Here is a 27,701-nt window from a genome sequence, read left to right as displayed (position 1 = left end):
ACCCCTGGTCTAAGAAACTACTCCTGATTCTTGTACTGTTCTCCAAGATATATATTTTTCACATCTGTGCTCAACAAGTCTGTAATCACATTTCCCTCTGCTGAACATATATATTATTTATTCTTGAAGTTGAAGCTGCACTGTGCAGATCTGCTTGAAACAACTTGCTGGTCTGTTTTGCATTATTGTGAACATGGGTGTAATGTTACTAATTTGATTGCACATATTGGTGTTTTCAAACTAAATGTTAGATTTTTAACAGGGGATAGGTAATACATTCATATTCCTGTTATGATTTTACAGCTTGACACATCTTGCAACATTTAATTCCTTTATCTCTTTGGAACAAGTGGACCTTAGTAACAATTTTTTATCAGGTAAATTTGGCAATTATTTAATTAATTCATTAGTCTTTTTAACTTGTTCAAGCATTTACACATTTGTTTATATTTTAAGAGCTTCAGACAGTATCACTCTGGTTGGACGGCTGTTTAAGTTTAAGCAGACTGAGAGTGAGCAAGAATCCATTTCTGCAAGAAGCCAACTGGAGGTAAATTGCATCTCAAAACAATATCTTGAAAGGGAACCTGTTGTGATGTCTGTTGCTATCGCACCCAAGGCTTTCTTTGTATGACTCCAGGAAGCTCTGCTAATGCAAGCATAGGCATGCAATTGCACTTAATATTGCACAGGTTTAATTGCCCCAAATCTAGTGCTTCATCCAGAAGTCAGGTATTGGCAGCATCCAGCACTGATTGAGAGTCTCAGGTTTGCCAGGTAACAACTACCTTGACAGGTCCCAGTTCCTTCTAAAAAAGCTTCCTAGCTGTCATACTGGTCCAGTGGATTTAGTAATTTCTACATTACTGACATGAAGCAGGTATACTTATTAGGACAATCTAACTTCTCGCTTAATTCCTGATCTGCTTGATTGTTCTATGTCCTTCTCTCAAAATAATGCAGCCAGGCAGCTATTATTTTCAGAAAGACATCTGCAATGGCAGCCCTGATATTTTTTATGTATGTTCCTTTTAACACCAAAGATTTTGTTTTTAAAATGATATAAACATGCATCTTCTTAAACCTGTAATATAATATACAGTATCTCACAAAAGTGAGTACACCCCTCACATATGTGTAAATATTTTTATCTTAATAATCTTATATTATTATTTTTTGATGTGACAACACCGAAGAAATGACACTTTGCTACAATGTAAAGTAGTGAGTGTACAGCTTGTATAACAGTGTAAATTTACTGTCCCCTCAAAATAACTCAGCACACAGCCATTTATGTCTAAACCGCTGGCAACAAAAGTGAGTACACCCCCCTACACACTTTAACCAGTGCTCAGCCGGACACTGATAGAAGTCACAAGACTGCTATATACTGCTGAGGAGAAAAGGTATTTAGCAGTTTATATTTACTAAAATAATTGCATTTCCCTGTTCTGTGTACTGTGGTAAGCGAAATATGCTGAATGCAGAGTCCTGGGTTTAGTAGTTTATATTTACTAAAATAATTGCATTTCCCTGTTCTGTGTACTGTGGTAAGCGAAATATGCTGAATGCAGGGTCCTGGGTTTAGTAACACTTTAAACCTTCAGTGCACATTTTACCAAGCACTTGTGTTTTGTTCCCCTAGAAAGCCTGATGTTACTTGCATGTTTATATATGACAATCTATTGTATGATGGCCAGCCTCATCGAAAGTTTGTTGGAACATTTACATTCACACAAAATGTGCTTTTCTCTTAGGTGGCAATAATCCAAGTATTAGTAATATTTACAGTTTGTTATAGCATGGCCAATGTTATACTTTATGATTGTGGTTGCTTTTATCATTTGCTATTTGCAGCAGGTCAGTTGTGGTATTATCAATGATTCCCTGTAGGGACCCTCCTGCTGTCAAATGTCATAATATACATTTTGCGACCAATCTAGCCCAGACTCTTCATTTGCATAAGCCACAATTTGCACTGCCCTGCAATCACCACAGAATGTATCAATGTTCGCAAACAGCAAGACTGAATGCAATCAGACATGGTCAATGTGGTCATGAACATGGATAATGTGCCTGTACAACAACATCAACAAAGTTTTATGAATACAGCTCTAAATCTTATCTTCATTTGTTAGTATATTGCATTTGATGCACTAAAAAATAGTCCTATATATTCTTTTGCTGCAAGGACCGAGGGACAGTTTTTTAGTTATAATTTTGTTTTCTTAAATGTTAAACCCCTCTATGACCATCAGATGTCAGTATTGTACCTACTCATCTCAGCTGAACGGAATCAGATTAGATGTTCCAGTTCATGTTCACTTTTATGTTGTGCCAGCAGGTGGCACTTCATCGTTTTTTAATAAACTGACTAACCCTGAAGCTAAATGTTTGATTTTCAAACATTTTAACATCAATATAGTTCAGAAGTGATATTACAGTTGTTGATGATGTCTTTTTCCTCAAAAATCAGTATGTGACTTTTACCATATGACAGCTATTATTATTATTAGTTGTAGTAGTATATATGTACAATGCCTAGAGCTTATACAAAAACATGTACTGTTATTTGAAAAATCCAGCTCATACAGTGTGCAAATTGCCATGTTACAATATAAATAAGCAAACTAAGATGTGCCATTTTGTATTGTTATCAAAAGGCCTAAAGCTGTCCATGGCTGTCTTTTATTATGAGCCAGTTTAAAGTTATAAAATGCACTATTTTATACTAATGTATCGCTAGATAATATAAATTATATATTTTATAGTTTGTCTGGTTGAAAAAAGACACAAGTCCATCCAACTCAACCAATAAAAAGGTGGGGGGGGAATTATACAATTCTATATAAAAAAATCCTATACCCACAGTTGATCCAGAGGAATGTGAAAAACCCCAGCAAGGCATGACCCAATTTGCTACAGCAGGAGAAAAAAATATTTCCTGATCTCCCAAGAGGCAATTGGATATTCCCTGGATCAACGTTCCCTATAAATGTTAGTGTCCAGTTATATTATGTAGATTTAGGAAAGAATCCAGGCCTTTTTTAAAGCAATCTACTTAGCTGGCCAGAACCACCTCTGGAGGGAGTCTATTCCACATTTTCACAGCTCTTACTGTGAAGAAGCCTTTCCGTATTTGGAGATGAAATCTGTTTTCCTCCAGATGTACAGAATGCCCCCTTGTTTCCTAAATCTACATGATGACCTTAAAGTGAATAACTCAACACCAAGTTCACTATATGGACTCCTTATGTATTTATACATGTTGATCATATCCCTCCTTAATCTCCTCTTCTCAAGAGTGAATAAATTCAGTTCCTCTAATCTTTCCTCATAGCTGAGCTCCTCCATGCCTCTTATCAGTTTGGTTGCCCTTCTCTGCACTTTCTCCAGTTCCCCGATATCCTTTTTGAGAACTGGTGCCCAAAACTGAACTGCATATTCCAGATGAGGTCTTACTAATAATTTGTACAGGGGCAAAATGATATCTCTCTATCTGGAGTCCATACCTCTCTTAATACAAGACATTTTTATGCTCGCTTTGGAAACCACAGCTTGGCATTACAGTATCATATAATCATATATAATATCATAATCTGTGAAATCTCATAAATGCAGAGATGACACACGAGGCTGCAAAGCTGAACTGGGAAATAGGGTGTCACCTCTATGGCTATATGATAACATCTGTAGATCTATACTCTGATACATGAATAAAACAACTGATTTAAGTTGATGTTAAAACACACAACTGCCGTGGCATACTTTCTTCTGGTGCTACCTGACCATCTTTCCAGGTGACCTTTTCACCTTTGACTGCTTATTAGAAGGATCAGGCAACGTTTTATCACCCCCGTTGCTTGCAGGTGTATAGACTGTTCCCCTTCTCTTTTGTGGGGTTGTTGGAATAAGATTACTGGTTGTGTAGTGTGGAAGTAGTGTATACTGTAAATCATTTCATTGGCTGACCAGAATTACAAATTCTTGAAAACAACTCATAAATATGTAATTCCACTGTGTATTTAGCTGTTTGCCTGAAGCTCAGCTTCAAAGATGGAAACTCGTTTCGATAGTTTATACTGCTAAGCTTTGAAAAGAATACTGTTATCAATTCAGTCTTGGTTCTGAAGCAGAGAGCACTACTAAAGTTAAATTAAATGAAACAAAATAAAAATAATTTTGTCTGTGCCACCAACCTTTCCTTAAAAGGGAATATACAGTTATTTTGAATATTTATTTTTTAAGACTTGGACTAAAAAAAAATTTTAAAAAATGTTTAAATCTAATTAATATGAAACATTCCATATAAATATTTTGTCTTTTCATATCTCGCCAATGGATCTAACTCTAGTCTCTATTTTATGTGTTTAACTGGCTATCCTGAACGAGTCCTGTTGTTCAGTAGTTCAAGCTGACATTTAACAGACAAGTGAATAGGCCACAAAGTGATGCATCTATTTACTTTCTCTTCCTCTCAGAGTTTTTGGTTGGCTCCATCCAAAGTTGCAAAGATAGGTGGTTGGCTTATTCTGTGTTCTTAGATGGTCATAATCATGCACTTGTACTCTTGTATTATTTGTAAACCAAAGTGGTGTACTCAGTAGGACATAATGCACTTAATTGCTATAACCCATTACATCCAGTTAAAGTGTATGTAAGCCTTATATCAACAACAGCACTAATAATAACTCTAGTGATATTAAACCCTTAGCTGATTTAATCACTAAGGGATCTTTTACACTGGCGGACCCCACCAGCAGATTCTGAGTGGGGGATCTCTCCCCTGATTCAGGCTGAGCAGGCGGACGACAAGTCCGTGTCCACTCCAATTATGCAGAGTGGACACAGACACAGCCCACTTTCCTCTATAGGCGGTCAGATGTAAACAGACCACCTATCCTTTTACACCTGACTGTCATCTGAGCCGATCTGCCAGATGGATGGGGAATGGACCCCTTATCTGTCTGTTTTTTGGATCGGATGTTGACGGGTGTAAACGGGCACATGTTCGTTTACATCCACTGCTCTATAGAGGGTAATGGATGGTCTGATCGAGTCCACCTTTAAAACTGATAGGCCAACCCAATCGGTCCACCCATGTGAAAGGGGCCTTACATGGTATGCAGCTTCTTTATGTTTTAATTCCTGCATTTGTTACAGTTTAACCACTTCACACAAATCGAGGTACCGGTACATAGGCTTGAGGAAGCAGCTGCAGGCTATACCCTGATACTGTTTTTCAGAGCGGGCGGTTGGCTATCTGGTGATAACGGCCGATCTGGCTCGGCAGCCGCTCGGCCGTTATCCCAGGCAGCGGGATGGGACATCCCCCTCTCCCGCCGCCATCCGCTGCTCTTCCTGAGCCTCCCGTCCTACCGGGAGACCCGCTCTACAATCCGGCATGTCCGCCGGCTAGGCTGTCACCCAAACAAAGCTGGATTCAGGTCTCCAGAGAAAAATCCTGGAAGCGACGTCACACGGCTGCCAATGGCACAGGTTTTAAAAAGAAATTACAGTGATCAGAATTGCCGATTTTGGTGATCTGAATACTTTGAAGTGCAAAGGAGGGATTCGGGGTCTTTTAGACCCGTGATCTCTCCATATAGAGTACCTGCCACTGCCTATTACTGTCACAAGGGATGTTTACAGATTTTTATTTTTAATATATGGACACTTATCTGTCCAGGGAGCCCGCGATGTCGGCACCCGAAGCCGACCCGTCTCTCGGCTCCGGGTGCAGGCGCCGGCATTCTTACTAAAGGAAATAGGACGTGAAGCCTTGAGGCTGCACTTTCTCAGTGGTCCCTGCTGTCTTCTGGGACCTGTGTGTCTCCCAGAAGGCAGCGGGGGGGGGGGGGGGTTGGGTGTCGGGCGTACAGACATTGCGTAGTTCACCGCACAAGATTGTGGTGATCTTTACCCGGAAGTGGGAGCAGATACCTGGATTTGACAGAGGAATCTGATCCACAGAATTGACATATCTGGGTGGAACTCTGCTTTAAAGTAAAAAACGCTAATGGTTTAATACTACTTTGTTTACAGTGGTTTAGTAACTCCAGCAATCATATCAAAATCCATAAATAACCATGTTAAAATAGATTCAATGTACCACCACATGAAAGAAATATACAGTAATAGTAATCTAAAACATTAACCTTTAGATTGTAAGCTCTAATGATTAGGGCCCTCTGATTCCTCTTGTACCAATTGTAATGTAACTGTAATGTCTGCCCTCATGTTGTAAAGCGCTGCGCAAACTGTTGGCGCTATATAAAACCTGTATAATAATAATAATAATAATAAAACGAAATGGCAAAAACAGAGAGCAGAAACTGCCATCATAGCTATACATGTTTATTAAGGCAAATACCCAAATAGTTATAGATATTTTAAAACCCCCGTCCATCACTCTGCCATGAAAATATGTAATGAACTTGCCCTCGGTGAGGATATGTACGTACGAGATCAACAATTGTAATTCTAAAGATAAAGGATGTAAAGATATCAGACAAAAAGTGCATCACATCAACATATTCAAACACATGATCTGCTTAGTCCACCATGATTTTGGAATTCTCTATTCTCTACTCCACAATATCCTCTGACTGACAAATAAAACTATCCAATAGATGTGTACAAAATAAAAAATAAAAAAATATATATAAATGCACATGGAAAAAAGTATACTATTATTATTCTTGATGTGTTTTGCCCAGATATACACAAACTCTCTGTAATAAGCTTGGGTAAGGCCCCTTTCACACTCGTGTGACTTGTCCTGCAAAGTCACATGACAAGTCATACCCCATGATTTCCAATGAGTATCATTCATATCTGTGCAATTTCAAGTCGCAGCGACTTCAAAGTAGTCCCTGCACTACTTTGGTCCAACTTTGATGCGACTTGAGGTCCATAGACCTCAGGATTACACAGGCATTGCTTCAAGTCGCGTCAGAGTCGTGGCAAAATCGCAGAAAAGTCATGTGACTTTCAGGTCGCACAAGGGTGAAAGGAGCCTTTAGGGTGTGAGAATCTTGTTTTCAAGTATGAATAAGTTGCATGGATCTGTTGTTAATGACATCATATAATTCTAATTGAACTTGCAAAGCAGTACATTTATGTATATCGGAAAGTATTTGTATAGGAGGTTTGGATAATGTATAGAAACATTTCCACTATTAGTGCAAGGTTTTGTACAAGCACAGCTGTATTGCGCAGATGTGTTGCTAGAAACCGCATCATACATTTCTCACTGAGCTACCCATTACTGATGCAAACTTATTTCCAGGTGTAAGTATGATGCATAAACCCATTACTAGGTACTTCCCACAGATCTCATTGAGACTTTAAATGTGAGTTCATAGATAAATATCTATGAAGAGGTTTGTTGGTTGTAAAGAGCATCTGTCACAAATGCAAGCACTCTCATATTATTGTATATGAAAATTGTGTTCTGAGATTTAGATAACATGTGAAAACAGCTATTAACAATTTAGTGGTTACTTTAACAAAAAGTGATTTGTTAGGAACTGTTTGATTGTTTTATTGCTTTTTCGACACAGTTTCTCCTTTCAAGCCATAGTATAAAATATTAGGCAGAGAGCAAAACTGTAGGACCTCTGCTTTTACGCTTGAGAGCCAGGTGTAGTTGCATAGTTAGGGATATTTAGACAGGAAAGATAAACTGATGAGCCAGTCAGGCCAATATAAAAAATAATAAGTACTGATGTGTTCACTGGGAATTTTATTGTGAACAATATAAAATCCTCACAAAATTAGACCACATCTGCAAGGTTTTTGACATCTATCCTCTACAGTAGGGCTGAAACAACTAATCGATTAATCGACAACTAATCGATTATGAAATTAATCGATTACTATTTTCATAATCGATTAATCGGCCAGTAACATAATGGGGTTAAAAAAGCTAAAATTAGCCCTATATAGTACAAAAAGAGCAAATAATCTCTACTGTAAATATTACTTTCCCTGTTGCACAGTAAAAAAACGAATTTCTGTTCTGTTCGAAAATCTGCAAAACAGTCTAGAATTTTTTTTTTCTTTAAATAAAAAAATTTGATCGGAGTCCAGATTCAACCTCCTAAAAGTATATAGAGTATATCTCTACTGTCTGTTATTCTCAGAGAGGATTAAAGATTTTACTCCCTAACCATATAGTTGGTTATTTATATTTACCCCTGCGTATAAAGATATTTAGGAATAAATTGCCTTTTTTTAAACTTTACATATTAACTAAATTATACACCACACATTTTTTTAAGGTTATTAACCGATTAATCGATTAATCGAAACAATAATCGGTCAACTAATCGATTATGAAAATAATCGTTAGTTGCAGCCCTACTCTACAGTGCCTTGAAAAAGTATTCATACCCCTTGACATGTTTCACATTTTGTTATGTTACAACCAAAAACGTAAATGTATTTTATTGGGATTTTATGTGATAGACCAACACAAAGTGGCACTTAATTGTGAAGTAGAAGGAAATGGATAAATCGTTTTCAATTTTTTTTTACAAATAAAAATGTGAAAAGTTTGGCGTGCATTTGTATTTAGCCCCCCCATAGTCAATACTTTGTAGAAGTCTTTTTGGGGATGTCTCTACCAGCTTTCCACATCTAGAGAGTGAAAATTTTGCCCATTCTTCTTTGCAAAATAGCTCAAGCTCTGTCAGATTGGACGGAGAGCGTCTGTCAACAGCAATTTTCAAGTCGTGCCACAGATTCTCAACTGAATTTAGGTCTGGACTTTGACTGGGTCATTGTAACACATAAATATGCTTTAGTCTAAACCATTCCATCGTAGCTCTGGCTGTATGTTTAGGGTCATTGTCCTGCTGGAAAGTGAACCTCTGCCCCAGTCTCAAGTCTTTTACAGACCCTAATGCCCTGTACACACGATAGGATTTTCTGACAACAAAACCGTGGATTTGTTTCCGAGTGATGTTGGCTCAAACTTGTCTTGCATACACACGGTCACACAAATGTTGTCGGAAATTCTGAACGTCAAGAACGTGGTGACGTACAACACGTACGTCGAGCCGAGAAAAATGAAGTTCAATAGCCAGTGCGGCTCTTCTGCTTGATTCCGAGCATGCGTGGACTTTTGTGCGCCAGAATTGTGTACACGCTCAGAATTTCCGACAACAAGTTTTGTTGTCAAAAAATTTGATAACCTGCTCTCAAACATTTGTTGGCGGAAATTCCGACAACAAATGTTCTATGGAGCATACACACGGTCGGACTTTCTGACAACAAGCTCACATCCAACATTTGTTGTCGGAAAATCCTATCGTGTGTACAGGGCATAAGGCTTAATGTACACGGGACGTTTTTACAACCTCTCCTGAACGATTTAACTTGACAGATAGTAACCCACGTTTAAAACGTCCGTTTTGCCGAGTTTACATGCCGCGTTTGCGTTTAGAAGCGTTTGAAAAAAATTTTTTTTTTCTTAAAAATAGCCGAAAGTGAAAAACGCCTGTAAACGAAACGCGACTAAATTCGCGTTACCGCGTTTAGAAGCGTTTGGTGCTTGAAATGCCTCTAAACTCAGCATCTGAACTCATTTTTTTCCTTTCCAAAAAAGGCATCTAAACTCAACTGACTAAAAACAGCATTAAACGAACCTGTGTACATGTACACATACGATAACATTGGATTTGGAGTTCATGGGCAGCTGAAAAAAGCAGCCAACTGCCTCTGAACGTCTGTTTACCAGCAGCAGTGTACATGAGGCCTTACAGGTTTTCTTCTAAAATTGCGCTGTATTTGGCTCTATCCATCTTCCTATCAACTCTGACCAGCTTCCCTGTCTCTGATGAAGAAAAACATTCCCGCAACATGATGCTGCCACCACCATGTTTCATGGTAGGGATGGTGTGTTTGGGGTGATGTGCAGTGTTAGTTTTCTGCCACACATAGCGTTTTGCTTTTAAGCCAAAATGTTCAATTTTTGTCTCATCTGACCAGAGCACCTTCTTCCACATGTTTGCTGTGTCCCTCACATGGCTTTTCGCAAATTGCTAACGGACTTCTTATGGCTTTCTTTCAACAATGGCTTTCTTCTTGCCACTCTTCCATAAAAGCCAGATTTGTGGAGTGCACGACTAATAGTTGTCCTGTGGACAAATTCTCACACCTGAGCTGTGGATCTCTGCAGCTCCTCCAGAGTTACCATGGGCCTCTTGGCTGCTTCTCTGATTAATGCTCTCCTTGCCCGGCCTGTCAGTTTAGGTGGACCGCCATGTCTTGGTAGGTTTGCAGTTGTGCCATACTCTTTACTTTTTTGGATGATGGATTGAACAGTTCACTAACAAACCTCTGAGGGCTTCACAGAACATCTGTATTTATACTGAGATTACATTAGACACAGGTGGACTCTATGTGCAAACAGAGAGAAAATTTAGTGGGATTTTGTAGGCGCCATGTAAGTAATTTTAAACAGACATCACAGCAATAAAAAATATAAATGACATTTTATTGAACATAGACAAGGTTTAAAAAACTAGCTATGGACAGTCACTAGCATCTCTTTTTTTCTTCTTGATTACATAATTCCAGTTACTATTGTTGATGGTTTCTAACTGTATGTATATTCTACTTAGAGATATATCAAGCTTGGTCCCTCAACACATATCCCCTGAGGAAGCTCCAACGGGCGAAACATGTAGGGATTATAAGTGCTGAGTGACCCCTTATTTTCTATGTTATATTATGCACAGCCAGCATCATTTTTTAAACCTTGTCTATGTTCAATAAAATGTCATTTATATTTTTTATTGCTGTGATGTCTGTTTAAAATTACTTACCTGGCGCCTACAAAATCCCACCAAAGTTTCTCTCTGTTTGCACATGTTATTCAGGGATGGTGGCGCCCTCCTTCTGACATTGTCACCTCTCCATACCAACCAGCACAGGTGGACTCTAGTTACTAATTAGGTGACTTCTGAAGACAATTGGTTTAACTAGATTTTAGTTAGGGGTATCGGAGTAAATCGGGCTGAATACAAATGCATGCCACACCACCATTTCTCGTTTTCCTTCCACTTCACAATTATGTGCCACTTTGTGTTGGTCTACCACATAAAATCCCAATAAAATAAATTTACGTTTTTAGTTGTAACATGACAAAATGTGGAACATTTCCAGGAGTATGAATACTTTTACAAGATACTGTAGGTTTTGTAAAGTTCTAGCCAACTAATATTTAAATTATATGTAAACCTTAGCCCCTCATATTTGCTACACTTTGTTTTGTTAAATATACAATTGAACAAACAAATTGTGTGTGTGGGGGTGAATTAGTTTGTTTTTCTCTTTTTAATCAGCCCACCGGCTGTTAAAAAAAAAAAAAGAAAGTCCATCTATGGCCAGCCTTAGGCCGGCCATACACGGTGCGAGTTTCTTTTCTGCAACCACAAGTTCAGGAAAGAAATTTGCACAATTTCCCCATCAACAAAGACAGTGTTGACAGGGGAATCAGCAATTGTCTTCTACCAATAGGGCGGCAGGGGAAGCTGTCTCTTCCAGGAGAAGACAGTGATTATTGCTAGCGGCTAAAGCAGCATCTAGCAATAATCGTAATAGAATCCGGCAGGCTGGTTGTATCCAAGTCGATCGATCGTTTGACTTGGTACATTCAGCCTGCCCATTAAACGGGAACCGGCTGATATTCAAACTGTGTATGGCTAGCCTTAGTCTCTAGTTGTAGTATAGTATACAATTGAAGCGTGGGAGTGTTTGAGTATTTTAGCAAAAGACTGGACAGAGCTGACACCACTCATTTCACAAAAAGTCTTACTTATCAACACTGTTCACACCCAGAATAGAGAGATACAAAGTAACATGGTCACTTTTGTTTGTACCCTGTTTAACCACATGTTTTATCCCCTTTATGACCAGGGCTTTTTTTGTTGTTTAGTACTGTGCTACTTTAATGCCCCGTACACACGATCGGACATTGATCGGACATTCCGACAACAAAATCCATGGATTTTTTCCGACGGATGTTGGCTCAAACTTGTCTTGCATACACACGGTCACACAAAGTTGGTTGAAAATTGCGAACGTCAAGAATGCGGTGACGTACAACACGTTTTTTTTTTTTTTGCGCTATTAAAAGAAAAAATACTTAAAATTTTGTAAAAAAAATAATTTTTCTTAGTTTCTGTTATAAAGTTTTGCAAATTAGTAGATTTTCTCCATACATTTTGGCCAAAATTGATACTGCTACATATCTTTGGTAAAAATAACCCAAATCGGTGTATATTATTTGGTCTGTGTGAAAGTTATAGAGTCTCATCTCATTTCTTGAGACACTAAAAAGCCAGGAAAGTACAAATACCCCCCAAATTACCCCTTTTTGTAAAGTAGACATTCCAATGTGTTTAGTAAGAGGCATTGTGAGTTTTTTATAGTTGTAATTTTTCCCACAATTCTTTGCAAAATCAAGATTTTTTAAACTTTTTTTTTTCACAAAATTGTCGTATTAGCAGGTTATTTCTCACACACAGCATATGCATACTACAAATTACACCCCAAAACACATTCTACTACTCCTGAGTATGATGATACCACATGTGTGAGACTTTTACACAGCCTGGCCATATACAGAGGCCCAACATGCAGGGAGCACCATCAGGCATTCTAGGAGCATAAATTGCACATACAATTTCTTGACTACCTCTTGCACTTTTGAAGGCCCTGGAGAACCAGGACAATGGAAAAGCCCAAAAAATGGCCTCATTTTGGAAAGAAAACGTATAACCTATGAGGCATATTGAGTCTTTTGAACGTGTCATTTTTTTCAACAAGTCTTTGGAAAATGTGGAAAGAAAACACAATTTTTTTTACACAAAGTTGGCCATTTATACAATATTTCTAACACATAGCATGTACATACCAAAAATGACACCCCAAAATACATTCTGCTACTCCTCCTGAGTATGGCGATACCACATGTGTGAGACTTGTACACAACCTGGCCACATACAGAGGCCCAACATAGAAGGAGCACCATCAGGTGTTCTAGGGGCATAAATTTCAAATCTAATTTGACTACCTATTACACGTTTGTGAAGCACTGTAGTGACACTGATGGGCACTGTAGTGACACGGATGAGGAATAAATGAGCTATGAATGGGGATGGATGAGCCATGGATGGGGATGACTGAGCATGAATGAGTATGGCTGGGGATGACCGAGCATGAATGAGTATGGCAAAGCATGGCTGGGGATGACTGAGCATGAATGAGTATGGCAGAGAATGGCTGGGGATGACTGAGCATGGCAGGGGATGACTGAGCATGAATGAGCATGGTAGAGTATGGCAGGGGATGACTGAGCATGAATGAGTATGGCAGGGGATGACTGAGCATGAATGAGCATGAATTAGTATGGCAGGGGATCACTGAGCATGAATGAGTATAGCAGGAGATCAATGAGTATGGCAGGGGATGCCTGAGCATGGCAGAGTATGACAAGATGACTGAGCATGAATTGGCATGGCAGAGTATGGCAGGTGATGACTGAGCATGGCAGAGTATGGCAGGAGATGACTGAGCATGAACGAGCATGGCAGGGTATGACTGAGCATAAATGAGCATGGCAGAGTATGGCAGGGGAAGTCTGAGCATGGCAGAGTATGGCAGGGGATGAATGAGCATGGCAGAGTATGGCAGGGGATGACTGAGCATGAATGAGTATGGCAGGGGATGAATGAGCATGAATGAGTATGGCAGGGGATGACTGAGCATGGCAGAGTATGACAAGATAACTGAGCATGAATGAGCATGGCAGAGTATGGCAGGTGATGACTGAGCATGGCAGAGTATGGCAGGGGATGACTGAGCATGAATGAGTATGGCTGAGCATGGATGGATGGCTGAGTATGGATGGATGCATGAGTATGGATGGGATGAGGGCAGGAATGGGCACAGAGCTGCGCTGTGGGCACTACAGATCCAGCCCACATCGCTGCTGCACCCGATCTCTCCCCCTCTTCTCTCACTTTGTACCAATTGGTACGGAGAGGGGGGAGATGAACCTGACATGGCTTGGCTTGTTTAGAAGTGATCGCTCCGTCATTTGACAGAGCAATCACTTGGTAAATGGCCGCTGTCATCAGCCATTTACCATGATGCGCCAGATCCTCTGTTCCTGGGTGCGTGCCCCAGACGGCGCACGGGAGCAAGATTCTGGGAGGACGTCATAGTACGCCCTCCCAGAGTTATCATTGTTAACTGGTTAATCACCACTTATGATCACTGTTATAAGCAATAGTTAAAGTGTTACTAAACCCACAACAGTAAAATCAGTCTGTTTATGCAGTAAAGCATGCTTGTTATACTCACTGTGGAAGCTAAGGGGTTAATCCTGCACATTGTGTAAAAAGGCTGTTTGATCCTGTCTTCTCTAATTCTCCTCTTTTTCCACAGCCCCCAAGCCATCTCCTGATAGTACAGAGCCTTTGGGGCCCTCTGCACATGCTTAGTTTGGTGTGTATTATTAGTGAGGTTTTTTTTTTCTTGGGAGGGTGCATGTGATCGGCACAGGGCCAATCAGCATTGTTTAGTCAGAGGGTCAGGGGTCCTGCAGCCTCATAGGACAATCAGGGGAGGATGAACACTTCTCCTACAAGCTTTAACCAGTGCTCGGCCAGACACTGATAGAAGTCATAAGACTACTATATACTGCTGATAAGAAAAGGTATTTAGCAATTTATATTTACTAAAATAATTGCATTTTCATGTTATGTGTACTGTGGCAGACCAGATATAGTGAATGAAGGGCCCTGGGTTAAGTAACACTTTAACTCCCGTAAATGGCTTTCCATTCATGAGAGCTTGCTTACTGTTGATGTGCTTTGGGTACAGGGTGCCAGGTATCATGTGCTAGCTGTGGGCCAATCACAGCATTACAACAGTAAGCAAGCTGTTCATGAATGAGTTTGCTTAAGCTGGCTACATATTATACAATTTTCTTGTACAGGTCAAACTTAAACACTTTCAAGTTATATGCAGTCAGGCAGGCCCTTGTACTACATAGTTAAAGGTAAATCTAAAGGAAATTGAACAAGAAAATTGTATAATGTGTAGCTAGCTTTACATAATATCATGTGATCGTTATGATTGGTCATATTGATCAATGATACCCTAACCTCTAACAGTGGCTCAGGGTACTGCCCATCCGCAGGAAATGTACTGTGGAGTGCAGCAAATGGTTAATTCATATGCAGATCAAGAGGATGAGCAGTTAAAGCAACCTGACAAGTAAAGATTACAAAAAAAATAGAATTTGCCTCTTATTAACTTTAAAGTGTTACTAAACCGAGGACCCTGAATTTACAAAATCTGGTCTCCCATAGTACACAGGACATGGAAATACAATTATTTTAGTATTATTTAGTATTATTTTAGTAAATATAAATGGCTAAATATCCTTTCTCGGCAGTATATAGCACTCTTGTGACTTTTATCAGTCACTGGTTTAAGCTTATAGGAGTTTTCATTCTACTCTGACTGTCCTATGAGGCTGCAGGACCCCTGACCCTCTGTCTGTACAGTGTGGATTGGCCCAGTGCCGATCACATGCACGCTCCCCTCTAGCAATACACACCAAACTGAGCATATGCAGAGTGACTCAAAAGGCTCTGCCTTATCAGCAGATAGATTGGGGACTGTGGAAGAAGGGGAGGATCAGAGAAGTCAGGATCACTGAGAACCGAGCCACCGAACACCGCCGATGGCTTGGTTCTCACTCCTCCCCGAGCAGAGCGATGCTGACTGTCAGTCAGCATCGCTCCTAGTCTGCTTTTCCACGTTCATTGGAGCGATGAGCTGAGTAGGGGCGGGGAGAGGCCATCTCAGCATCTCTGAGGTTCGCTGAGACTGCCATCAATCAAGGCAGCTGGCAGATCCAGACTTGGGAAGTCGGGATGACGTGCTGCCTCGACTGAGGCAGTGACGTTAGCGGAGAGCGAACTTCAGACCACTCTCCACTGAAAACGGGTCAGAGGACTGCAAAACGAATTGCACTCCTGTGACCCAGAGGAGAAGCCCAGCCTAAAAAGCTCAGGCTGGACTTCTCCTTTAAGTTTACCCTAATCAGCTCTAATTAGCTCATTATTCTCCATTCCACTATTATTTTCATGCTTATATATATTTTTTCTATTTGTTTAAAAAAAACAAAAAACACTTTATTTCTTTTGTAAATAACTTTACAATGCTTTGTACCAGTGTTTAAGTTATTGCCGCATAAACAGGTCCATAGCAGAAGTGTAAAAGTTGCTCTGGTTCATAGGGGGAGTACAGGTGTAAGAGGGGAATTGGTTAAATGGATAAAACATGGGAGAATATACTCGTATTGCAGAGGCTCCAAAGTTATTGTTTTTCCTTGACATATACTTTAAAGTGTTACTAAACCCACACAAGTAAAATCAGTGTATATGCAGCATAGCATGCCTGTTATACTCACTGTGGCACTTAAGGGGTTAATCCTCCACATTATTTAAAAAGGCTGTTTTATCCTGTATGCACAGATCCTCCCCCTCCTGCACTGTCTATCTGGGGAAGGCCAGCTAACACAGGCAGAGTAGCCGACCTGCACATGCTCAGTCTTTTATGCTGGAGGGAACAGTTACTCAGAGATGGCCAGGTCACATGATATTGATATCACACATGTGGGCGTGTATAGTGTAAATCTCCTCCTTCTTAAACTATCAGCACTGGAGACATTGTGCAGTTTATCATGTAACCGTGGTATAGAGATCATCCAAAAAGGTATATAGTGGCAGTATTTTAATGTAAAAAGAAGATTTAAAAGAAGCTGTGGGCACTGTGGGGTGGGGGGTGGGGGTGAACTATTTTACATATTACTGGGTTTTGTAACACTTTAAGCCACAATGACAATAGTTGTTCTCTAGCAGTATCAGGTAAGGGTACTCATCCCTCTTCCTCTGGACCACTGTTGTCGCCACCCAGGGCTGGACTGGGACAAAAATTTGGCCCTGGACTTCATCCAGACTGGCCCACTTTAATTTTGCAAACACGCACAAAAACAATATATAAACTATACGCAATTGCGCAAAAAAAGTAAACACATTCCACTACTGGACATAGTACAGGGCATAGCCACACCAGTGCCCATTAATGCCGCCTCACCAGTGCCCGTTACTGCAGCCTGATCAGTGCCCATCAGTGCAGCCACACCAGTGCCCATTAATGCAGCCTAATCAGTGCCCATCAGTGCAGCCACACCAGTGCCCATTAATGCAGCCACACCAGTGCCCATTAATGCAGCCTGATCAGTGCCCATCAGCACAGCCACACCAGTGCCCATTAATGCCACACCAGTGCCCATTAATGCAGCCTGACCAGTGCCCATTAATGCAGCCTGACCAGTGCCCATTAATGCAGTCTGATCAGTGCCCACCAGCGCAGCCACACCAGTGCCCATTAATGCAGCCACACCAGTGCCCATTAATGCAGCCTTATCAGTGCCCATCAGCATAGCCTCATAAGTGCCCATCAGTGTTAGCCCCCCCAGTACCTGGTCTGCAAAGCTTCTTCTACCAAGGTCCCTGATGCAGTGCTTGTCCTTCCTCTGTAGCTGGGAATTTGGCACCAGCTGTGCACTGCTGGTACATATGATCCTCTCCCTTCCTCCTGGGCGCCACAGGGTTGGGTAACTAGGGCTGGAGGAAACTGGGGGGGGGGAGGGGGCAAGGTGAACGGGAGGGGACTTCCAAATACTGTCCACCATTCAGCTAATCTCCCGACTCCTGTTGTGTAGCTGTTTAGAAAAAAACTTCTTCAGGTCTCCCCTGTATTCAGTGGGGGCCAGGGGACAGAAAATGGATTATTTCATCACTTTCGGCTTTAGGCAGATTAATCCACAGCAGCGCTCCCGGCCGGCTCCAGTGTACTGATATAGCACAGGCCGGCCTTTAACTGTGTAGTGCGCTGCTGCAGATTAATCCGCCCAAATCCGAAAGTGATTAAATAGTCCGCTTTCTGTCCACTGAACACAGGGGGCCCGGAGAAGATTTTTTTCTAAACAGCTGTACAGCGGGAGATTAGCTTATTGGTGGACAGGGTTTGGGAGTCCCCGCCCGCTGTACCTCCGCTGTCACTGAAACTGGCCCACTGAGCCATCGGCCCACCAGGAAACTCCTGGTAGTCCCGATGGCCAGTACATACCTGTCTCCACCCCTCCCCACCTACCATCACTCCCCTTTTAGAGAATACAGAACCAAGTATCATTTTATGGTGATATATAAGTAGCCTTTATATGATTTAGGTGTCTGTTTATGAAGCAGTGAACAGCGGTGATCCCCAGGATCACAGTCCATAAACGGTTTATGAAACAGAGATAATCGGGGGAGAAGTGTTTGTTTGAACGTGTTCTCCCGCCAATGATCTCTGCACACAGAGAATCTGTCATTGACTGACACAGAAATGGCCAGTTTATGAAGCTGCGATCTCAGCGCTTCACTGGCGATCTGTGTCAGAATTCACCCTTCCCAATTCACCAGCCCAGAGGTGGAGAAGCGGGGAGTGAAGAGAGAATCCTGGGGGATATGAGGGGGAAGGAGGAAGATTTTTAACTTCCTTCTGCCTCGTTCAGACCCCCCAACACTGTAACCACTTCCCCCTGTCATATTTATTTGTATACATATATATATATACAATGTGTATATATATATAATGCGTGTGTGTAATACATGTATGTGTGTGTGTGTATACATATATATAGAATGTAGGGGAACTCGTTATTTTAATAACATTAACCACCCGTCTGTCGTACTGAGCGGTGATAATTTATCATTGCTTAATAAACTGACATCTCAGTGTTTCTGTGAATTTCTAGTGCTGTAATCTCGTAAAGTCTCACGAGATTCCAGTATCAGGGGCCGTTCTCCACTTTTGGAAGCGTTTGTAGATCGCTTCACTCCTCAAAAGGTGAAGCGATCTACTCTGCTTTATAAACTGGCACACAGAGGAGAAAGATCTCCTCTGTGAATGCTGGAGAATGAAGCAGTGAATAGATTTCACTGCTTCATAAACAGACACCTTAGTAACAATAAAAGAAATACATTAAAATGCAAGCACTGTGATGCAGCCACTAATTGCGTTTGCCACATTAGGCTGACTGTTATTTCATTTTGTACTGATGTTTGTTTAAACATGCATTATTAACATTTTCCTAATGCACTTATACAGCTGGAACCCTTACAAACTAAGCAGAGAATAAAACGCCATTACATCTGAACAGTATTACTGCATATGCCAGGAAAGATATCATAGTAACAGTAGAAATGTGGTAAAATGTAGGTTTTATACATATTCTAGTTTAGTTTAGTGTAGCTTATTTGTGGATATACTACATTTAACCACTTAAGGACCAGGCCTATTTTTTACACTTGGTATTTACAAGTTAAAATCAGGTTTTTTTGCTAGAAAATTACTTAGAACCTCCAAACATTTTCTATATGTATTTTTTTAGACACCCTAGAGCAGGGATCTGCAATTATCGGACCTCCAGCTGTTGCAAAACTACAAGTCCCATTTTGCCTTTGCCTTTGGGTGTCATGCTTGTGGCTGCCAGAGTCTTGCTATGCCTCATGGGAATTGTAGTTCTGCAACAGCTGGAGGTCCGCTAATTGCATATACCTGCCCTAGAGAATACAATGGCGGTCATTGCAATACTTTTTGTCACAAACGTTTTTGCGCAACGGTCTAACAAACGCAATTTTTTGGGAAAAAATACACTTTTTTGATTTAAAAAATTAAGAAAACAGTAAAGTTGCCCAAATTTTTTTTTATACTGTGAAAGATAATATTACGCAGAGTAAATTGATACCCAACATGTCATGATTCAAAATTGTGCCGGCTCATGGAATGGCGACAAACTTTGACACTTAAAAATCTCCTTAGGCGACGTTTAAAAATTTCTACAGATTACCAGTTTTGAGCTACAGAGGAGGTCTTTTGCTAGAGTTATTGCTGTCGCTCTAACGATCACGGCGATACCTCACATGTGTGGTTTGAACACCGTTTACATATGCGGGCGCAACTTACGTTTGCTTCTGTGTGCGAGCACGCGGGGACGGGGCGCTTTAAATTTTTTTTTTCTAATTGTTTTTACTTTTTATTTTTTATTTTTACACTGTCCCTTTAAAAAAAAAAAATTTTAGATCACTTTTTTTCCTATTACAGGGAATGTAAACATCCCTTGTAATAGAAAAAAAGCATGACAGGACCTCTTTATTGTGAGATCTGGGGTCAAAAAGACCTCAGATCTCACATTTACACTTAAATGCAATCAAAAAATAATAATAAATGTCTTTTTTTTTTCAATAAAATAAAATTGCCCCTTTAAGGCCGTTGGGTGGAAGTGACGTTTAACGTTGTTTCCGTCATCAAACGGCACTAAGTCGAGTGGGGGCCATCACTCCCTCACTCGACTTAGTGCCAAGCAGGGGTAAGGATCGTCTCTGCCGCTACCAACTGCTTTGGTAAGCGGTGGAGACAACCGGGATGCGGCAGGAGCGGGGGCACCTCTCCCGCCGCTGATAAAACTGATCTCATGGCCAATCCGCAGCGGACTCCACTTTTATCCTAAAGCAGACTGCCTTCCGTTTGTGAAAATACCAGAGCTATGGCAGCTATCTACTGCCATAACCCCGGTACTTAACGTCAAAGTACCGACGTATAACGATGGCGGGTGGTCCGAAAATGGTTAAATACCCTTTTATAGTCTGATGCAGTTACCAAGAGAAGCCAAGTCCAAGCAATACTTTTAAAGCGAGCGCTTTGTTTTGTAAAATTTTATGATATTATAGCTTTCTTGGGTAGTATAACAGGCTGTCCTAGATAGTCACACATACAGTACCTGTAAGTGCCACTTGTAAATACAGAAGCTGGCAGAGGAAGTCTTCCACTAGTCGCTTTCTTAGTGGCTCTGGCAGGTGACATCAGCGAATGCAGAGTGCAGCAGCAGAAACAAGTAGTGGAAGACTTCCTTTACTGACTTCTGTGTTTACAAGTGACAGTGGCAAGTTGGTGAGCTGTCACAGCAGCACCCTGAGTATTAGATTAGTGCCATGGGTAAATTCCAGCACAAAAGAAAGGCCTGAGTTTATGAGATTTTTTTATTTGCATATTTTTAGAACAGAAATGATTAATGATTACAGATGTTAGTTGGCCATACACACAGTAGATTACCAGATTCCTGCAACGTAGGTGGATAAATATCTCCTGCTGGCACCTGCAGATGTCAAAATACCTGAACAATGACTATAGCTGACTGGCTGCAGTCACAGTTTAGCTGACAATTTTCCACCCCTGCAAAGTTTCTGTACCAGTTGGTACTGGCAGGCCACCCTCATATATGTTGGCTAACTTAGTGGGAAACTGCCGAAATGTGATTCATGTATGACCAGCCTTATGCTAGGCCCTCACTAATTGTTTGTTTTTGTAGTGTAATGCTACTGTAATATTTGTGCAGGAGTATGTTTCCTTACTTTGGTGACTAAAAACTGCTCCTCAGTTGCTAAATCCAAAATAGCAAGCAGCTGTAGATATGACACTATGGGATCAGTTTTTAAAAAAATAGGTGTTTGTATTCTGTGTAGGCATATTTTTGTAGCTTTTGTCTGCATCCTTTCTTGTCTTTTTTTATCACAGTGTTAGCCTGTTAACCTTTTAACTGCCAAGGGCATGACAGTCTTCTCGTGACAATTACGGTGCTAAAACAAGCTTGCAGATGCTGTTTAAGTTCATTTCAAAGCCTGGCCACTCGTGTAAACTGAAGAGGTACAGGTGGGGGTAAGGAGACACAGCTCACCTCCTGCATTGAAACCCCTATCTCCCTATCCCTTTTCTTTTCCCCTCCTATCACTTTCTTCTCTGAGCAACAACATTTGCCCAAACACAAGCTCCTCCCAATCCTCATCTGTGCCTTGGTAAATGTTGTTGCTTAGAGAAGAATTAAGATTATTTCTAAAGTATATTGTGGTGGTGCAGTCTTTCATTACACACTGGATGCCATTTGGGGTAAGACAAGTCCTGATGGCCCTAGAAACCTGTGCCTGAATAATCAGTAAGCATGTAATGCTAGTCTGGATTGGGCTCATTAATTTGTTTCTTTTATTCAAACTATCTTTGTGCTACTGATTCAAAGCAACTCCAAATGACACTGCACCCACCGATGTATGTCACACACCTGTAAATGCTACTGTCGCTGCTGGCATCTGGATTTAAAAGTAGCAGCAGTGCCCTGATTATTGGAGTATAGTGATGGGAGGTGCTGACACTCAGTACCAGCGCATTCCAGTACAGTTCCAGCACGAAAAAAGGACTGGTCATCAATATAACTTTTTGGTCTTAAGCTGAACAAGCTATTACTATATAACTATATATATATATATATATATATATATATATATATATATATATATATATATATATAGTTATATGTATTACTTATAAAGGTACCAAAAGGATATAGCAGAAATTGGGGCTAAAGTGGGGGCCCTCAGGTGTCTTTCAGACACGTAACTCCATGGAATTTATGTTCGTTATTGTGTGTCATACACGACTACATATCCTTAGGGACTGAGAGGCAGAAAATCTAGGGAAGAATAGATTTTTTATTGTGTCTTTTGCTATGTACATACAATATAAAAGTTAAAAATAGACTAGAATTTAATGCATTGTTCCTTGTTTTTATTAATCAATGCATTCTAAATCTATGTATTTCTGATTATCATATTTCTGTTAAAGCAGTAGTATCCTAACTATAAAACTAGAGATAAAAAACTAGCTTGCGCTTAAGCTTTTTTGCTTTATTGTGTACAATAAACAGTTCCCAAACAGGATATTTTTGTATTGTGCTCATATAGATTCAAGTGTTTAAAATGCTTAAAATAGAATTTTACAGACCTCACACAAGGAAGCTTTAAATTTAGTAATGACCGTCTTTGAAAAACCTATAACTAAGTACAAAATATAGGGTTCCATTAAAAAAAACAAAATAAAAAACAAAAATAAAAAGGTTTGAAATATTTGTACTGATTACTAGGGATATTAGACAGTAACATTTAAATAATACAATCTTTACTTGATTACTTTGAGGGATTTGGTTTATTAACATTACACTCATGTGTGTGAAGTTGCTTTTCATTTTCACTAATCATCTTGTTAGGTTCCCTGAGGAGCAATGATTTGACTTAACTGCTAATTTCCACTATTAGTGGCAAAGAACTCCTGTGCTGATAATGTAAATGTCTTGTTTTCGTCAAACCTGATTGCCCTCTACTTACATTAAATCTCTATGTGTTCTGTAAAATGAAATCACTTAGAACACATACATTTTAGCAAGTTCCTAAACTTCATTTTGGGCTGTGTAGTTAAATTTTTTATTGCACTGAAATGTTAAGTTTAATTCCAAAGCTAAACTACTAGAAATTAGGGTTGTCCCAATACCGATACTAATATTGGTACCGATACCGAGCATTTGCAGGAGTACTTGTACTCCTGCAAATGCTCCTGATGCCTAGTCCGATACCTGGACACTCAGGGATGATCTGCGCGGCGGGGAAAGTTATAATCGTTGATATCCCTGTGTGGCTTTCAATAAAGCAGCTGACAGATGCTTCTCCTCTCTCCTCCATGGCTTTCAGCTGCTTTATTGAAAGCCACACGGAGATCAGTGATTGTAACTTCCTCTGCCGCTGCACCAATCATTCCTGAGTTTCCCTTGTATCCTCCTCCAGCCCCCTTCTGTGTGTGCCTCCGTGGGCTCCTCCGGTCCCCCCTGTCCTCCTCTGGTCCCCCTCTGTGCGCTCCTCTGGTTCCCCCCTCCTCCTCCATTCCCCCTCCGTGTGCTCCTCCGGTCTCCCACCGCCCTCTTCCGCCCCCTCTGTCCCAGATCTTTCAGGATGGCGAGTGAAGGAGGGAGCCGGTAAATCTTTCATTTACCGTCTCATTCCTTTTCTGAATGCACAGAGTCAGTGATTACTGACTCTGTCCATTCATAACTGAGCATCATAAACTGTGTTTACGAGGCTTCAGTTTATGAATGGAAAGGGTCCTCTGTCTCCTGTCAATTCATCTTCAGTACAGCTGAGACTGCTGATAAAGGGACTGGGGAATCTCTATCCTCAGTCCCTTTTATGTCTGAAAGGGGAGATGTCAGGGGTCTGTTTAAATTGTAAAAACTAATAAAAAAAATAATTGTAAAAAATAAAATTGTAAAAGAAAAAAATGAAATAAAAAACTACTGACACAGTCCATGCCTCATCAGTGCCCATCAGTTCTGAATATTAGTGGCACTTTCACATGACATTAAAAAAGTATTGATAATCTGTATTGGCGAGTACTTGAAAAAAAGCATTGGTACTTGTACTCAGTCTTAAAAAGGTAGTATCAGGACAACCTTACTGGAAATCCTTAAAAAAACATGGCCATACCAGACACTGAGAATACAGAGAATAGAAAGCAAATGCACTTTATTAAGCAATGCAGAATTTACAAACAAAATAAACAGAACATAAATTGAAAAATGTATAAAACATTCCAAAAAAAATAATGAATAAACACTTTAAAAACTTAAACCAACTCTCACCAGCCTATAGTAAGTGCAAGTGAACCAGCTGACCAGGGGGCACTCATGGAGCCCCATGCTAGTTTGACAAAGATTGTGTAAAACAAATGGTAGAAGTGTGGTGAAGCTGTGCAGGTCATGCAATTAATCTAATTTCATATGATAATTTTTGTGTATGAAGCCCCACCCTACCTAAATCCATAATAAATATATGAAAACCTGTGAATCAGAAAAAGGGCGATGCCTCCCTGGTCATCTGTTGTAAAGGATGTGCAGATCCAAATTTTGAGGTACATGGACTATCTCCTTTAAAAAAATCAGTCCTCCCTGTCTCTGTCAGTCAACATTCAGTGGATACTACAAGTTCTGCAAAGCCTTGGTTGGGTCCTTGCCTACCAAAGTCTTTGCTGGACACATCTCACATATCGCAGTACCTAGTTCTGATGCTCGGCACAGATTTTGGCCAGAACTTTTCTGTTTCAGAAAATAACTGCCTCATGCCATCAATGCTGAAAGCCCTCAGTTTGTCTATGCATGAGAATCTTGAGTCTAATGGTAGCCTCCTTTGAGGTGGTGCCATATGCCCAGTTGCAATTCACAATTTTGGCCCTGTTTAAAAAAACTCAGTCTTTGGACTGTCCGATGTGTCTGACCCCCAAGGTCAGACTCTCTCTGACATGGTGGATTTCTAGTTTGGTACTGGAGTGGGATTCAACTTTCCTCTAAAGTGGTGGATGGTTCTCATGACAGATGTCAGTCTGGCAGGCTGGGGAGCAGTCCTAAACACCTTCTCTGTACAGGGGACTTGGTTTTTAGAGAAATCTCCTCTTCCAATCAACATTCTGGAACTCAGAGCAATTTTCTTGTCCTTTCAATGCTTCAATGCTGGACTCCTCTGTTGGAAGGACATGCAACGAGAAAACAGTCAGGCAATATCATTGCAGTGGCTTACATCAATTGTCAAGGAGGTACTAGAGTGCCACCACTGTAAGGAAAGCAGATGTGATCCTTTCTTGTGTAGAAATTCACATTCTAGCCCTGTATGCTATCCACATCCCCATGCCTGGAAATTTGACAGGCAGCCTTTCTCAATCATCAGCCTCTGGATCCATGGGAAAGGGCTCTCCTATGTCAAGCCCTTTGTGGGACACTTTTTTGCATCCAGATTAAGCAACAAACGGAACAGGTTTGTCGCCAGGTCCAGGGACCCTTGGGCCTTCACAGTGGGTGCTCTGGTGCATTATGGGATCTGTTCAATGTCATCTATGCCCTTCTTCCCCTTCAAATTCTTCCTCACCTGCTTTGCAGGATCAAGAAGAAACACATCCTAGTGATCCTCATTGCACTAAATTGGCCCAGGAGGACATTTTATTCTGATATTTTCAAGTTACTAACAAGACACTTTGTTGGCTCAGCTGGATCGTCCAGGTCTTCTGTCCCAGGGACCAGTGTTCCATCCTGCTTCTCGGTTGCTGGCTTTAACATCATTGAAGTTGAGGCAATGGTCCTGAGAGATAGGGGCCTTTCAGATTCTGTCCTTCCTACTCTCTTGAAGGCTAGTAAGTTGACTTCTTGTAAAGTCTACCACCACACCTGGAGGACCTACTTTGTTTGGAGCGAGTCAAGGAACTTTCATCCCAGAAAGTGCTCCATGGGACTTATCATTCCTCCAGTCTGGTCTGGACCAAAAATTGACATTAAGTACTATTAAAGGACAAATGTCAGCCTTGCTAGGCCATTATGTTTTTCAGAGACCTCTGCCCTATTACTTTCTAGTTAAAATCTTTGTTTAGGGAGTGGTACACATTTTTTCCCTGTTCATTTCCCTGTGTTCCCTGAGAAGCTCAGTGTCAGGAAGGGCACGCCAATAATAAAAATGGCAGCCACAGAAGTTTCCCTGTTCTGCATGTCCCACTGAGAAGGGCTGCTTGGGCACACTTGCGCGTCTATGCACACGCGCACACGCTTGCGTTCTAATGCCGCACAAAATGTCAACATATGTGCACACGTTTGCATGCGCGCGTGCCCTGTGGCTGTTCTTGGCGCTAACAGGCTATTTAAACTGACTCATTCCCCTTGATCAGTGCTGTCTGGTCCGCAGCGTTCCCTGTAATTCCTGATAAACCGTTTGCCTGAACCTGTTCCAGTTGACCTACCCGGCTTGTCCCTGACTATTCCTGTTATCTGCCTGCACCAGAACTTGGCTTGCCTTGACTATGTTCCTGCCTGCTCCTTCTACTACTTTGCTGCCAGCCTGTTGCCGAACCTGCCTGTACTTGACTCTGTTCCTCTATCCTGTCTGCTCTGGACTGGTGTACCTGCACTTCCAGTCTGCCTGCCTGCACCTGCCTGAGATCCTGTCTCCAGCCTGACAGCTGTTCCAGGTTCTATTCCAGCTCCACCATCAGTTCCGGTCCAGCTTTTCTGCTAGCAACTCTGCCAGGCACTCGTGCGACTCTGCACTCCTGCGCCTCCTGTTTTCTCTATCAGGGGCCTCGAGTCAGAGGTGTAAGAGCGGCCTCCCTCTGCATGTCAGACTCCACCACCAGGTACGTGACACTCAGTCTGGTTCTCTTAGCTCTTCATTAGCCATCCTTTGAACACATCGGGGATATTCCCTTGTATGACCTTACCTGTTAGGTGGCCTTTTTTGTGGCTGAGTTTGTGGCCTTATCCTGTATGGATCTTTTCTTAATGTTGCACAAGGATGAAGTTGTCTTGAGGCCTGAGTCCTCTTTTTTCCCAAAGGTCGTCTCTGCTTTCCACCTTAATCAGGATATTGCCCACCCTTCCTTCCTTATGTCCTGCTCCCATGCATCTTTTGGCGTAAACGGTTCTCAATATCCTTGTTGCGCAGCTTTCTAGCTTTAGCAAGTTGAGATGTGGAGCGAGTATCCGCAATGAGCGGGGGAAGCTTATCCTCATAGGTAACTCTGCTCTCCACTACAGTAGTGCATTTGCGGATCTTTTGTAGGTCTTGCTGCAATAGGGAGACCTCCACCTGCATTCCCCCTAGTTGATCTTGCACTGTGCGGACCGAGGCTGTGCATGTATGAACCACTTTGAG

At 41.1% G+C, this 27,701-nt stretch overlaps 1 protein-coding gene across 1 annotated transcript in view; it reads left to right on the top strand.

Moving 5' to 3' along the window:
• LRRIQ1 (leucine rich repeats and IQ motif containing 1) overlaps window positions 1–27,701 on the top strand; it is a 318,462-nt gene that overhangs the window by 112,069 nt on the left and 178,692 nt on the right. The window contains exons 12-13 of the mRNA XM_073620214.1: window positions 304–377; window positions 457–550. Of these exons, the coding sequence (XP_073476315.1) occupies window positions 304–377; window positions 457–550 (168 nt within the window). The remainder of the gene's footprint in view (window positions 1–303; window positions 378–456; window positions 551–27,701) is intronic.

This window comes from Aquarana catesbeiana, linkage group LG03 (genome assembly GCF_042186555.1).
Source record: "Aquarana catesbeiana isolate 2022-GZ linkage group LG03, ASM4218655v1, whole genome shotgun sequence".
NCBI classification, from domain to species: Eukaryota; Metazoa; Chordata; class Amphibia; order Anura; family Ranidae; genus Aquarana; species Aquarana catesbeiana.
Note: the sequence above shows the minus strand (reverse complement) of the source record. Positions and strands in the feature narration are given on the sequence as shown.